Source organism: Podospora anserina, chromosome 1 (genome assembly GCF_000226545.1).
Source record: "Podospora anserina S mat+ genomic DNA chromosome 1, supercontig 2".
NCBI lineage: Eukaryota > Fungi > Ascomycota > Sordariomycetes > Sordariales > Podosporaceae > Podospora > Podospora anserina.
This window is the reverse complement of record NW_001914855.1, coordinates 1,243,381-1,258,620: the sequence shown is the minus strand read 5'-3', so window position 1 is coordinate 1,258,620 and position 15,240 is coordinate 1,243,381. Positions and strand designations below refer to the sequence as shown.

The window sequence follows — 15,240 nt, the reverse complement described above, 5'->3', positions numbered from 1 at the left end:
TCTCAAGGATCTCGGCAGCAAGCTTTTGCCTTGGGACAAGCCCCCTCTAACACCTTCAAGAAGCAGCAGAATACTACTTTGATGCGTGGCAATAAAGAGACAACAATGGCACCTCAGTATTCAGATGCCACTGTGCAGCAGAAGAAGGAAATCAACAAGGCAAAACAATCGTCAAAGCATACCTCTCACTTTTGGGATGGTGACGAGGATATGAATGGCGCGGTTAGCTCTTCGGGTAAGTTTACATCAAATGCATCGAGTAGCAAACATGCTAACTTCAGCCAGCCCCAGCCCCGGCATCATCTTTCCAGGCGTTTGTCAAGTTCGACGAGCTAGCGAATAAGTTGCGTGAGGAGCTATCGGCCCCTTTTGAACGGTTCGACAAAATCGTTCAAGAACTCCAAAAAGATCTTGGGATCACCTCCAAAACAGCTATGCCTTCCTCCTCAGACTGTCAAGCTGTTTCAGCGTCTAAAGAAACAACTGTCCCTGTCCCCTCATTCCCAAGAAAAAACTTGAAGCAAGAGGCGCCGGCTATGGCTCGCCAGACGCCCGTGCCGTTCCCGACAATTCCAGGCATCGACTTAGGTAACAACCTTCCCCAGCATCGTGAAGTCCACTCGCTACTCTATCCTCCTCTTCCCTCCCACGGCCCTGTTCCAGGCCATAAACCTGGTTTACCTCACACCGATTCCAAACCCATCCATTCCAACCCATCATCACCTCGCCACCGCGCGCGCACCCGAACCGAACAAGCCATCAAGGCAACGAGCAGAACTAAAACCTCCCCCTTTTTTAGCACAAGTCCACCACCGTCACAAGAGCTTGTCCAAGAAAGACAAGAAGTCCAGCAACAAGAAACACCGCTCATCAACCGCCCCCCAACTCCAAACCGGCCCCTCCGAAAACCGCCTCCCGGCGTGGTATCCAGCCTCCCAATCCCACCGTTGGGCGCCTCAAAGTTTGGTCTCATTCAGGAAGAGCTAGCACACTCCCCTTTTCACCTGTTGGTCGCCGTGACTTTTTTGATCAAAACCGCTGGGAGGATCGCCATCCCCGTGTTTTGGGAGTTGGTCAGACGGTTTCCGACGCCGGAAGAGTTGGCAAAGGAGGAGAATAAGAATGAGGTGGTGGAGTTGATCAAGCCGCTGGGGTTGTCGGAGCACAGGTATGCCATCATACAAAAGTATGCAAGGGGGTTTGTGGAGAACCCGCCGGTGAGGGAGAGAAGGTATGGGGTGAGGAACTATCCTTCGGTCGAGGATGGTAGGAATGTTACAGCTGGGGAGGTTTTTGGAGCCGAGGATTTTGACAATGGTAATTTTAATGGGGATGGTGGAGGGGGGCTTGATGTGATGGATATGGTAAAGGATAGAAGGGAACGGGCGATAGGGCAGGCTTGGGAGATTGGGCATTTGACGCAGGGTGCGTATACGTTGGACTCGTGGAGGATATTTTGTAGGGATGAGCTACTCGGTCGGGCGGAGGATTGGACTGGGAAGGGGGGACGAGGGGAAGGGTTCCAGCCGGAGTGGATGAGAGTGCTACCCAAGGATAAGGAGCTGAGAGCTTGTTTGAGATGGATGTGGTACGTTATACTTTATTCCTTCTCTTGTTTTCCTGTGTTGTTTGTGACCTGGGGGTTCTGTGTCACACACGGGTAGGAAAGAGGGCAATTCCCTAGCGAGGCCCGACCTGAACAGTTTTGCTGACTTGAGCTTGGTTGCAGGATGCGGGAAGGATGGGAATGGGACCCGGTAACGGGTGATCGAGAGCCTCTTCGTGCGGAGTTGCGAAGAGCAGTGGACGAGGGCCGGGTTGGGTATGATGATAATGGGAGTCTGGTGATACTGAACTCGGAATCTTCAGCAGGAGCTATGCAGCAGGCACCTTCATGAACAAGATACGTAGCTTATACATTTTGATGTAGCACATCAAGCCCTCATGCAATGTACCATGTTGATCCTCAGGCCGTACTCTTCCTATTCTAAATAAATATTTCATACTCGTAAATTATGAAGTATGAAAACAACCGATTTCACAAATATGGACATCACGCCGATATCCATGCAGGTCATGTGTAGTGCAAGAAGTCGGTACAACGTGCAGCAAACGGGTTCGGCTTTTCTGCTGTGCTGCTCCAGCGGTGTTGCAGATGTCAAGAATGTCTTGTGGAAGACCCTGAATGCTGCAGTGGAAGTGAGGTTCTCAGCCTCTTGGTCAGCTTTGCCTACCTATCAATATCCCACAGACACCTTTGAGAGACATTGGGGACAAAGACCGTCGATGGCAGGACCCCTGGTCGGCCAAATCAGGAAAGCACTTGGCTTGCTTCAGAGCTCTTGCAGGTAGTCGTCGGTTATAAGAGGTCCGGGCGGGAGTATTCGTCCGTAACGATGATCTGGGAAGGAGCGGGATAAAGGACGAGAGATGGTTTGTTGACGACTGCAGTAGGAGCCTGGAAGCATGAGGTCAAAGAAGGTCCATGGCTTCCGGTCCTGTGTTTGATCTAGCAAGTTTGCGGGCTTTTCCGTAACACCGAGCTGGCCCAGCTAATCTCAGCTCCCTGGGTCGTGACGTGGGTGGATATTGAACTTGTGTAGAGTGCCTGCCCCTGGGGATGTTGCTCTTTCCATTTTCGATCATGAACCATGCTGCCCACCACTTTGTAAGTCTCCACCTTCCTTGATTTATCCGAGTAGGTGGTTTCGTTGCGGCCGGCCAGGCATTTTAGTTTCGACACTGTGGCTATTTCAAGATATTTCTCGTACTAGTATCTGCCCTTTTGCTCTCATCTACCTCCTCATTGTTTACACTTGCCGTCACCAGAGTGAGTGGCCCCCAAGCTCCCGCAGAGCTCTGCCAACCCACCTCGACTTATACCATCGCGTCGTCAGAGTTTCAAAAGCACCGGAGCAGCCTCAGAATCTGACAACATGGGCACCTTCTCCGCGTATCCCGTTTTGACCGCCACCGTTCTTCTTCTGGGCCTCGTGTTCCCCTTGTTGACCTCGAGCGAAGGTGGCTTCACCCATGACTGCGCCTATGCAGGCGCCAACCTGACCGACAAACATCACTGGATTGGTGTCTATTGTCTCAACGACGATGTTGATATTTACGGATTCAATTACAGCATGTGAGTGCTCGTCCCTCTCTCCGGTGGCTCCAAAAGAGAGGCATACTGATAACACGTCACGTCAGGCTGGACTTGGATCATTGCGCGGGAAACAATGCTGGACAGCTTGTAGTATATGAGAAGTGAGTGAAACGTCTCTTGGTCCCCTCCAAGAAAGCAGTCTCCCTAACTCGAGGACAGTGGGAACTACTCCGGATCATGCGAGAACTGTACCTTTATTCATGACAAGTCGCTGTATTTGAGTTGTTTGTGCTGGGATATGAACGGCGGGCACACTAACTCAACGCTCGACTTGAGTAAGGGTCTTCTGTCACAAGTGACGCCAGTTGACTTTACTAACAGAAGATTCCAGACACCACACTCTATGACTCGAATGGGGCTGTTGGCTGTTACAGTTTCCTCGGGAACAAGACATGGGAGCCGGCGCCGGATTCTTGACCGGGGAGCGTTGCATCTTTTGCCTGACTTCTGATACAACTACATGTCGGCATGCTATGTTGGTAAAATCTGCACTTGATTGTGGTTTTTACGTCAATTTCCTTCGTTCTTACTTTTTCTTTTCCCTATTTCCTGCCCCTGCTAGCGGGATGGTACGATTTTAACACTTTCGCGGAGAAACATATGTTGTCATTCTCCAAAAATAGGTAGACCCCGTATACAATGATACCTCTCACCACAACTTCACTGAGCAGACCTACATCTACGCGGCCCTTTTGGGCCGTTGATCGTGACCACCTGCTCACCGTAAATTGGGAAGTTGAGGGAGTCCTGAGGCGTTTCCCTTCCCTCGGGCGAATGAGTCTCTCTCGTGATCTCAATACTAGTTTTGATTCTGACACCACCTGACATTGGAGAGTACATCGAGGTCGCACTTATTGTCCGCTTCCTGTCCCAAAGCCTTCCCGGACCCCTCGATTCGTAATGATGTGGATATCCATGCTCATGATGGTTCGAGTACCGCATGGGGTTAGGGTCGGGATCCGGCATTTGCATGGCCAGTTCAAAGTCGGGAGAATCGGTCTCACGAATTTGTGCGTCGTGAGGCAAATGTACTGGACTGTAGATATCATTCAGGGAGATGGATTGGTATGGGAGGGGGTAGTCGTCCTTTGTCTCTCGGAGATTCTGGGACTGGACTAGCGTAATTATCCTGGCGCGATTCTGGGGCGTGGAGTTTGCTGCGCTGGAAGCTCTGTCTTTCTTGGATCGAGATCGGGACATGGGTTTATTGTGGTGGCTGCCCTGGCGCCAGGGGGTTCGCCTTGGTCCAAATCCGCACATAAGAGGGCGAAGCGTGGCTGCGCAGCTGGCGATGATACCGAGAGAAGTTTCCATTACGCTCCAGAAGGCGGTACCACTGCGCTGGTGTCAGACTTGTTTGTAAAGATGGCGAGGGAGAACTTGAAGCTTACTTTGTTTGTTCGAGAAACTCAGGATCAGAAACGGGTATGAACTTGACGTAGGGGATACGGACTATCAGACATATCCCCGCGAGTACGCCCATTCCGAGAAGAGTTGCCACTCCAACCTTGGTACGCTTGTTGAGTTTGACATTCCAAAGGATGGCAATGGGAAGGAAGGCCAGAATGAAGTCGGTTACGGCGTTGACGATGCTGTGGGCGATGGTCACGCGCGGGACGACGTTTTTGTCGATGCTTGGCAACCCCTTTTTGTGAGACTACAGGAGTACATGGTTTGTTTGATAGAATTTGTGACTTACCAGCTCCCGCCGGATGGATCCAGGACTTGATCATAGAAATATGAAGAGGGTGAGCATTGGAAGATAACGATGAAGAAGTAGATGGCGGTAATGGTCCAAGTAAAGGCCAGGTTTACGTATATTATGTTTCTGTGGATTTTGTCGGTGGCTATGCGAAGCAGCAAGACGGCGATTGAACTTCGAATGAGTGCTGACAACGGCGCGTAGAGAGCTTCGTTGAGGAACCAGGAGTGTAGAGCAATGTTTTCGCCCCTGACGAAGTCCTTAACTCCTTCCTCGCTTGCGTTAACGATGCCCCATACGGTGATGGTTGTATGAGTGGTGTAAACAATCTACAGAAAATAACTGTTATCACTTCGTCAAGAGTGGGTGGTGGTTTGGCACTTATCGACGTACCACAGCCACAAATATCAACCAATCGTCTAGTGATATCTTCTTGATAGTCAAAGATTTAACGAGAATTCGAAGAGAAACGAAAATATAGACAAGTGCGAGGAATGTAATTTGAAGCACAAAAAGCCGAACCCCTCGAGGGTCAAGATCAGACAACATGCTGCACAACAGCGACAAGAAGGACACGGCAGAACGAGTTCAAATGAGTGTCCACCAAGAAGACCTCTTCTATGGATAAGGTCTTACACAACATGATCATTGACATTTTGCTGTGTTATTATACTGAGTTGCCCAACAGCGTGGATTCAACGATGCCCTAGAAGTAGTCAAACCATCTAAACTTAGCCTTGCAAAACAAGAGTCACGACTCAACGGTCCACCGCCGTTGACCAAACCGTTCGGCTAGACTAGAGCAAACCGCCGGCCTGGGGTTATGAAATTGCTTCGGAGAGACACCAGCTCGTGAGCTCGACTCATTCCTATCGAGCTTGTCACTGCCGGTGAGTGGTCGCGCAACATCAACGCTTGAGCAGTTTTAACAAGCAACTGGCCTTTTATACTTGGAGTACCGAGTCAAATATTGTCCAGCCCAGAAGTTGATGAGATATCCAAGGTGGCGTTGTTTATTGTTGAAGAAGGATGCCTGGCCAATCAGAGCCATGGGATTTCACGAACGCCTGACCACCCGAGAGCATGCAGCTGTCGAATCTGACACTGGCCGAATGATTTCAGTCTCTTCTCTGAAAAGGTAAATGGGTGTCCGACTGTTGGGGGAGCAAAAGCTCCAACCCCATTGCATGTCGTCATTGTGATTGCGGACACTTTCCAGAAGCTCCCCAATTATGTCATAGACTGGGTACCTGCAGTAGCAACTCACCTTCAGATGTCCGATTTAATACAAATATTTCAGAGACCCTTTTTGTTCTTTTGACCTGGTTGATTCCTATTCATTCAGACATCCTTCTTTACCCCAGGAAGCAATTTCGCATCGATCGAAGACCAATCATTCAAAATGACTGACAAGGGACAATTCCAGAGTGGTAAGTCGAGCGGCCACATTGCTGTCTTATATCAAAATACTCGGGACTAACACAGTGACAGGGCACGAGATCCCGGTGACGCACCAGGATTTCCCTGGAAAAGAGGCCAAAATGCCATATCCTACACCACTGTTCGATGAGATCCCAACTAGCGATGGCAAGAACCAAAAGTACAGAGCTGCCGGCAAGCTCAAGGGCAAGAATGCTATCATCACAGGTGGTGATTCTGGTATTGGCCGTGCGACTGCCATCCTGTTTGCCATGGAGGGTGCCAACTCGCTGATTGCCTATCTGCCTGAGGAAGAGGATGATGCCCAAGAGACCAAGAAACGTGTTGAGCAGTACGGTCAGCAATGTTATCTCATTTCAACCGATCTGCGGGACCGCAAGAATTGCCAGAAGGTGGTCGATGAGGCCGTCAAACTATTCAATGGCCAGATCGACATCCTTTTCAACAATGCGGCCTATCAGATGATGGTTCCTGACATCAAGGACTTGTCCGAGTGAGTATGACGGTTGGAAATAACATGAGGAGGAAAGACGACTGACAGCGAGCCACAAGGGACCAATGGATCCATACCTTCGACACCAACATCCACCCCTACTTCTACCTGGCCAAGTATTCATTGCCTCACATGAAGCCTGGAAGCACCATCATCAACAATGCAAGCATCAACGCCTACACCGGCCGGCCTGACTTGTTGGATTACACATCGACCAAAGGCGCCATCATTTCTTTTACCCGTGGACTGAGCAATCAGAAGGTTGGTCAGGGTATCCGGGTGAATGCTGTTGCGCCAGGTCCCGTGTGGACCCCCTTGATCCCGTCGACGATGAACGATGACGCGCAGAAGCAATTTACCAGCCCAATGGGTCGGCCCGCACAACCGAGTGAGATCGCAACCTGCGTTGTGTTCCTCGCGTCTACCGATAGTTCGGCCATCAGTGGACAGACGATCCACTGCAATGGAGGCACTGTTCTGAACGGCTGAGCGTCCGTGGAACTTGAGAGACTCTTATGATGTTACGACCATGTAGTATAACATAATTATTCAAATAAAATGGCAGCTGGTTCATGTCGGAGAGACCTGTGAAGAGCTGTAAGCCAGATCGCTAGTGAGAAAAGTGCCGTGGCATGTAACGGCAGTTGGTTGTCAGTTGCTAAGGAAACACAGTGCGGATGGCCCAACCTCGAGGTCGATGCTTGATGCCAATGTATACAGGGCCGAAATACAGATAGATGATCTTGCCCAGAGGTTGTGATGTAGTTCCGTATACCTATTGTACGACGGCCTCCAAAGTGCAGTTTCTCCTTTGTCTTGGTTGGATGCGGGCACTGATGATGTCGATATCATCGCTGCCTAGTCCGACTCACACAATGCGCACTGTGCCGCCGCTCTCTGACCGCTAGGAACCTTGATGGCTTTTTCTTACTTCTGGAGCTCGAACAATTATTTGCCCCCCAAAACCGATCTTTTTGCAGGATTTGCGACGGGAGTTTGGTTCTATCGTCCATCCAACAATCTGTCTCTCTGCAGGTACACAGGAACTGCAATGCACCACGCGACTCATCCGAAACAACATCCACCATCACAACCCAAATAGGGTTCAACTTCTCCGTTACAACTCTCAGCTCCACTCCCGCGCCAAGAGAGTTTCGACTCCCGACAAAATGGCCTGGACAGCCACCGAAATCCCAGGCTCGGAGCGCCTGCATGAGTTAATTGGAGTCGGTGCCGCCGTTCTGGTAACAGTTCTGTCAACGCCTGCCGTCACCCGTTCCTGGAGAGAGAAGGGCATCTGGGGTGGCTCTGGTTACACCCCCATCAACGCCAACGATGAGTACCAAGATCTCGACGGTGTGGCGACCGAAGAGTCCATCCGGGCTTTCTCGGACACGCGACCTCGCATTGCCGTTGGCCTCGCCATCTTCGCTGGTATTGGCGCTTTGATTGCCTCCAACGTCTTGATCCCGCCCACTCTCTCCGACTGGATCTTTTGGGCAGAGGTTGTCTGTTGGGTGAGTGGCATGCGGTTGATCACACACGACGAATAGACAGAAACAATGTTAACATTTACAAATAGTCTCTTCTTGCTTTACAGGCCATCGTTCTTCCTCCAAAGCATCTCTATCTCTCCAAGTTCCGCTTGACAGTGTACGGCTTGGCATCCTCCCTTGTCATCGCCGTCTTGGTAGTTGTGCTCCATGGATTCGAAGCGCTGGCCCTGATTTTGGATTCCGACTCGGATACCAAATACCGGGCGGTTGGCTTCCTCTACATTGTACAATTTTCGGCTTCTGTTGGCGCATTTTTGGGCTTTGCTTCTTTCTCAAGGAGACCGGATGTCTACGATGATCAAGGGCTGGTCGACCAGCAACACACCAGGTCTCTGCTCGATCTTTTCTCGTTTTCCTGGAACAGGGTTATCTTTGATGTGGCCAAGGAGCGTCAGATGAAGCTTGAGGACATCCCGAACCTCGACTTTGCCACAAAATCAAGAAACCTGCAGGCTAGATTCATCAAGACGCGCCGTGAGAAGCTGCCGCTCTGGAAGCAGCTCATCTACGCGTATTCCAAGGAGCTGGCCTTGCAGTGGTTGCTTACCCTGGTCGTCGCGCTTCTGGCCTTGTTCCCGCAGGTTGTTTTGTACAACTTCCTGAAGAGGATCGAGAACCGGCAGAAAGACACAGCCACAGATCCCACCATCTTTATTTGGGTTCTAGGATTGCTTCTGAGCCAATTGCTCCAAGTCGGCGTCAATAACTGGATTAGGTGGATCACCACGACTCGTCTGGAGATACCTGTTGGCTCACTTCTGCAGTCCCTGGTTTTCTTCAAGGCGCTGAAGCAGTACGAGACAGCTCCCCCGGCCCAGAAAGAAGACAAAACCGACGGCAAAAAAGATGGAAAAGCAGGCGAGCCCAATGGCGTCAATGACGCAAGCAAGCCAGGAAAGAAAGCCAACGCCAAAGGAAAAGAACCGGAGACTCGACAGAACATCATCAACCACATGAAGCTTGACTCCAACCGCGTTACAATCTTTTGCATGTACAACAATAACTTCCCCATGGCTATTTTCAAACTCATCTTTGCCGGTGGGTTTTGTATTAGTTTGATGGGTTGGCTACCAGTGGTCAGCGGCCTACTCGCCGCGTGCTTCGTGATCCCCATCAGCTCGCGCTTGTCCACCAAATACACGGCCCTTCATTTTGGTCTGATGAAGTATCGCGATGGAAAGGCCCATCTGTTGACAGAGGCTCTGCAGGGCATGCGACAAATCAGATTCTCGGCCTTGGAGCAGCATTGGGAGGACAAGATTCTCAAGAGCCGTAACGAAGAGCTCAAACAGTACTGGAGAGTCGCTGTATGGCAGTGCCTTGTTGTTTTCATCATCAACTTGGGACCCATCATGCTGGCCAGTGTCACGTACTTCCTTTACGTTTGGCAGAACGGAACAAACATCAAGGCTTCCGTGATTTTCACCGCACTCGGCCTCTTCGACCAGCTGGATGAGGCTGTAGCTCTCCTTCCACTTCTTCAAACATACCTGCTCGAAGCTTGGACCAGTGCTGTCCGGTTGGAGAAGTTCTTCAGTCAATCCGACAAGGAACCAGTATCAAAACCCGGGGACTCCATTCTGTTCAAGGATGCCACAGTGGCGTGGCCAAGAATTGAGGATACCGAGAAGATTGATGACGAGGATGCCACCGAAGAAAGAGGCGCCCACTCAATGCTCAGAAATATCAACCTGGAATTCCCTCCTGGCCAACTGACTTTGGTATCGGGTAAAACAGGCGCCGGCAAAAGCCTCTTGCTTGCCGCTATTCTGGGAGAAGTCAAGCTACTCAACGGCGTCATTCGGATGCCCGTTCTGCCTCCCTTTGACCACGATGCCAAGGCTATCCCTGAGTCCGAATGGATTATCCCCGAACTGACCTCGTTTGTCTCTCAGACTCCCTGGATCGAGGGTGGCACCGTGAGAGAGAACGTGATATTTGGCCTCCCTTTTGTAGAGGATCGCTATCGCAAGGTCTTTGCTGCTTGTGCTCTTCAAAAGGACATTGAGCTCCTGATAGACGGTGATCAAACAGAAGTTGGACCCAAGGGGGTGACGCTTTCAGGCGGTCAGCGCTGGCGAACGGCCCTTGCTAGAGCTCTCTACTCTCGGGCTGGGATTCTCATTCTGGACGATGTTCTCAGCGCCGTCGACGCTCATGTCGGGCGTTTGATCGTTGACAAAGCCTTGACGGGTGAGCTGGCGAGAGGGAGGACTCGCATTCTCGCCACTCATCATGCCGAGCTCGTCCTGCCACATGCTAGCTTTCATATCCAGCTCCATAACGGAGAAGTCCTCTCGGTTGAGCACCTTACACCTTCTGAAGACAGCTCTGCGTTGACAGCCCTGTCTGAACAAGATGTTCCATCCACGGATGATAGCCTGGTAAATGGACAGCCTCCGTTGGCAACCAAGAGCAAACCCAAAGAGGACGAAGAAAGCAGAGAGACAGGTCGTGTCAAAACCAAGGTGTACAAAGCCTACTTCAAAGCCAGTGGCGGCCTGTTGCCTTGGATTGGGGGTGTATGCATTCTTTTGCTCGGTCATTTCTTGTCGGTCTTCCGGGCTTGGAGTTTGAAAGAGCTTGCGCAGACAGCATCGAAAGAGCCAGAGGCCCTCCGTTTCACGGTTCAAACTACCTCCAAGAACGCCTTCCATTTTGCTGCCGGCTCTGGCTCCGAAGAGAGAGAGGGTTGGCACTGGGGCTATGGCATCTACTTCTGTAAGTCTTGCGCCACGTACTACCGTTGTTCGTCAACGAGGCTGACATTGTGACCTTTTTTTTAGGGCTGTCCGTTTGGCTCGTGATCGACTTCTCGACGTTGTTGGTCCAGATAATAAGAGTACTGGCCTTCTTCGTCATCGGCATGAAAGCTTCCAGAGTTCTTTTCCAAGACATGACACATGCCATTCTCCGCGCTCCGTTGCGATGGATAGACACAGTTCCAGCTGGTCGAATCCTCAACCGCTTCACGTCAGATATGTTCATTGTGGACCGCCGGCTCTCTAATCAAGCGTTTACCTTGATTCGCACCGTGCTGTTTTTGCTGGTTATCATTGCTACCAGGTACAATGGCCGTTTTGTTCTGCCCCCTTACACACAGATCACTGACTTGATGGGAATAGTCTGTCAGTTTCGGTGTACGTCATTTTTTTCGGCATCCTCCTGTTCATACTCTACGTCCGAGTGTCCATGGCGTACATCGACGCTGCCCGAGAGGTCAAGCGAATCAACTCCGTGTCCCATTCTCCGATCTACGATCAGTTCAGCTCTGTGCTTTCTGGTCTCTCAACTATCCGGGCCTTCGACCGCACCGAGTTCTACATGAAGCGCATGTTTACCCTGATCGACAACAGCTCCAAGGCTTCGTGGGCACTCCAGCTATCTGGTCGATGGATGGCTGTACGTATGGGGGTCCTTGGCGCTCTCTTCGTTGCTGTCGTCGCCAATGCGGTAGCAGTTAGTGACACCAACGCCGCCTTGGCTGGATTCAGTTTGGCCTTCGCCCTGCGCTACACAAACGCGCTGACATCTGTTCTTCAAGCGTTGACGTCAGTGGAGCTGGGTTTCAATGCATGCGAGAGAGTCTTGGAATATGCAGAAATCGAGACGGAGCCGGAAGGCGGGAAGGATGTCGCAGCAGCATGGCCTACTGAGGGCAGGATCGAGGTCCAAGATCTGACAGTCAAATATGCGGATGACCTTCCCCCGGTCCTCAAAAAACTCAACTTTAGTGTGGGTGCTGGCGAAAGAGTCGGTATCGTCGGACGGACAGGAGCTGGAAAGTCAACCCTGGCCGCTGTGTTTTTCCGTCTTCTTGTGCCTGTTGAGGGCTCTGTTTATATTGACAATGTCGACATCTCGACCTTGAAGCTTAGCCAGCTCCGAAGCCGTCTTGCCATCATTCCGCAGGACCCCTTCCTTTTCTCGTAAGTGCTTTTTTCGATTCGAACCAGAGGAGGCAAGATACTGACTTGAACTTGTAATAGTGGTACATTGCGATCGAACCTGGATATGGAAGGACTTCTTGAGGATCACGATTTGCTATTGGCACTGCAGCGTGTCCATCTTATTGAGCACGTTGAAGATCAGGACCGTCCAGCTGTATACCCACCAGCTGGGGCCTCAGTCATTATGGGATCTTCCACCATCCCCCTTGCAGATTCAGAAACGGAAACAGAGGCTTCCACGGCTGTTGAGGGAGAGCCCACGGTGAGTGAGCCGGAGTCAGAGTTGAACCTGCCTGCGGACAACGCCAACATCTTTACCAACTTGTCGACACCCATCAGCACGGGTGGTGCAAACTTGTCCCAGGGGCAGCGACAACTGGTTTGCCTTGCGCGCTCTCTTCTTAAGCGTCCCAAAATTGTCATACTCGACGAGGCCACCAGCGCTGTCGACAGGGGTACCGATAGCAATATCCAAGAATCGCTTCGTAAAGAGTTTGCGGCTGCCGGTTGTACCGTTCTAGTTATTGCTCACCGACTGTCGACCGTTGCAGACTTCGACCGCCTCTTGGTCATGGACAAGGGCCATGTGGCCGAGTTCGGCAGCCCACGGGAGTTGCTCGAGGCGGGCATGAGACGCGTTGTAGAAGAGCCCAAACAACAGGGTGACTCGCGGGTTGACGGTGACACGGCCGAAGATGACGAGGAAGCCAACGGCACTGGAGCGTTCTGGGAGCTGGTGCAGAAGAGTGCGGAAAAGGAGAAGCTCTTGGAGATGGTTTTCGGCAGTGACAAGGATCGGCTGATGAAGGAAATCTTTGGCAATACCAATGGGGTATGAAGAAGGCTATGGCAAGGGTGCTTAAAAGGACACGATAAAGTTTCTTAGACTGAGATCTTTCCCGGCGTTAAGATCAAATGGGGCATTTCTCTTAGTGGGGATAGACTGTCATGGAAACAACAGGCCGAGAGGTATGCCCGCGAGAGAGAGAGAGTGGGTGTCTCGCGGTCAGAGGAATAAATGGTGTTGAAGGTGATGTAACTCGCTACCGTAGCCCATCATATTGCTCATCGATATCCTGTCAGGGGTAATGGATAGTGATAGCCGGTGATGGAAGCAAAGTGCCCGGTACCTTTCGAGGGGATAAATGTGTATTGTAAATGAATCGTTGAAGAGCTAGTGAGGCGAGCCGAAGCTATTTGAGTGATAGAGACAACTGTCTGACTTATCATCTTGCCTGTGTCAATTTTATCAGCTGAGATAATGGACAGCGGTAGCTGATACACCTAATAAAGTCATAGCTGGGTAATGGACAGTGATGATAGCTGGTGCAATGGATAATAATAGCTGGGTTAATAGGTGGTAATAGGGGGTAATAGAGGGTAATAGAGAGTAATAGTTGGGGTATTAAAGAGTGATAGCTGGGATAATGCATACCTACATGAGAGCTTTAGTTCGTGGAAGGTAGAGTTAAACAAGTGGTGTTGACTTCTAAATAGTTATGTATAGAGTGCATGAGATTTTGTGAAGGTTGTGGATATCGGGATGCTCAGAGGGTCATATAGTAGTAGAGGCAAGTTGTCTATATCCTCATATATGTAATTATTAAATATCAACTTAATGAGTCAAAGAAAGCAAATACTGGCAATTTTCTACTATTTAAGCTTATACACTCTATTACCCCAGCACGTGGGTGAAGAAATCCAGTGTGCAAAAATGATATCGATTTTCTTTACCTCACCATCTCTTACCCGCCACCACATGAGGATTTCTTGTAGAAAATGAATCCTGTAGTTCTCTAGAAGCTTCTGATTACTTGTATATTTTTTTGTAATTAATTTAACCAAAAAAGTGGTGAGTGATGTGTCGATGAGTGATGTGTCGATGAGTGATGTGTCGATGAGTGATGTGTCGATGAGTGATGAATGTTGATGTTGGAAATGTGGTCTGGATTTCTTCACCCACGTGCCCAGCTACCACTGTCTATTATCCCCGCTACCACTATCCATGGTGTGGTAACCTTTGGCGTGGTTAAATAAAGGCGTAAATAAAACATGGTCATCTGAGTGTGCTTAGACAACACGAGCGGATGGTGTAAACGCCTATCGCTCAACAACTGATGACTCCGATGGTGCGAATTACTACCGGTCTGGCCAGCAGGAAAGATAAATATCTCTCCTGACACATATGAAACTGGGTGGACCACCTACCACTGTCCATTATCCCAGCTATTACTGCCTACTATCCCAGCTATCACCATCCATTATCCCAGCTATCACTGTCCGCTATCCCAGCTATCACTAGAAATACAATTAACTATTACCTAATCAACCACGTAGTTAAAGACCTTATAAACCTCTTAGTTGATCACCTGGTTGACGACTTAGCTGACTATTTGTTTGTTTACTTATTTGGTAGCATAAGTGATACCGTTAGCAACGACATCCACCAGTGTTGGAGTTAAATAGAAAATAGCTTCAATTGATAGTTTTGTTATCAGGAGATCATTATTATACTGTGATTCACAGGTCCATTGCTGATTGATGTGGCTATCGTCATAAGTAGTGATGTGCAGCGGTGGTGGTCTGGGTGGTGCACTTTCAGGGACAGAGCCATAACCCTGGTCACATTTCAGGGTTAGATAGGGGATGCACAGAGGATTAAGGGGGCGTAAAACAAATACCATATGATGATGCGATGGGAAAGCGCCTAGGGTAGGAGTTTCATAAAATATCAATGTATCGTCATGTGAATTGTCTTCTCTTGTTAAAAGAGCATACACAGGTCCAGCCAATGATACCCTCTTTCCCTGAAAGCAACGCACACCAAAAATAAGCAAAAGAATATGAAAGAGACCACATTAAACGTGAAATCATCGCCGGGCAGCCAATCTCTTTCTTTTTTTTCTTTATGAAAGACCTTAGGCCCAGCCAACGATCCTCCT

The 15,240-nt window shown here is 50.0% G+C and overlaps 5 protein-coding genes across 5 annotated transcripts; all 5 read left to right on the top strand.

The window, feature by feature from the left end:
• Nucleotides 1-81: 81 nt before the first annotated feature.
• On the top strand, nt 82-1,898 carry PODANS_1_12540 (uncharacterized protein; the record flags this gene model as incomplete). Its single annotated transcript, XM_001908890.1, has 3 exons — nt 82-222; nt 282-1,660; nt 1,730-1,898. 3 exons carry the CDS (start codon nt 82-84, stop codon nt 1,896-1,898), a joined length of 1,689 nt encoding a protein of 562 aa, XP_001908925.1.
• A 1,038-nt stretch (nt 1,899-2,936) lies between these two features.
• PODANS_1_12530 (uncharacterized protein) lies at nt 2,937-3,574 on the top strand (the record flags this gene model as incomplete). The annotated part of the gene is made up of 4 exons (XM_001908889.1): nt 2,937-3,136; nt 3,202-3,258; nt 3,317-3,432; nt 3,489-3,574. The coding sequence occupies 4 exons, from the start codon at nt 2,937-2,939 to the stop codon at nt 3,572-3,574; spliced, it is 459 nt and encodes a 152-aa protein (XP_001908924.1).
• Nucleotides 3,575-4,522: 948 nt separating this feature from the next.
• PODANS_1_12525 (uncharacterized protein) lies at nt 4,523-4,886 on the top strand (the record flags this gene model as incomplete). Its single annotated transcript, XM_001908888.1, has 2 exons — nt 4,523-4,555; nt 4,617-4,886. 2 exons carry the CDS (start codon nt 4,523-4,525, stop codon nt 4,884-4,886), a joined length of 303 nt encoding a protein of 100 aa, XP_001908923.1.
• Nucleotides 4,887-6,261: 1,375 nt separating this feature from the next.
• PODANS_1_12520 (uncharacterized protein) lies at nt 6,262-7,281 on the top strand (the record flags this gene model as incomplete). The annotated part of the gene is made up of 3 exons (XM_001908887.1): nt 6,262-6,289; nt 6,351-6,792; nt 6,852-7,281. The coding sequence occupies 3 exons, from the start codon at nt 6,262-6,264 to the stop codon at nt 7,279-7,281; spliced, it is 900 nt and encodes a 299-aa protein (XP_001908922.1).
• Nucleotides 7,282-7,961: 680 nt separating this feature from the next.
• On the top strand, nt 7,962-13,136 carry PODANS_1_12510 (uncharacterized protein; the record flags this gene model as incomplete). Its single annotated transcript, XM_001908886.1, has 5 exons — nt 7,962-8,297; nt 8,375-11,069; nt 11,135-11,414; nt 11,474-12,277; nt 12,338-13,136. The coding sequence occupies 5 exons, from the start codon at nt 7,962-7,964 to the stop codon at nt 13,134-13,136; spliced, it is 4,914 nt and encodes a 1,637-aa protein (XP_001908921.1).
• Nucleotides 13,137-15,240: the final 2,104 nt, after the last annotated feature.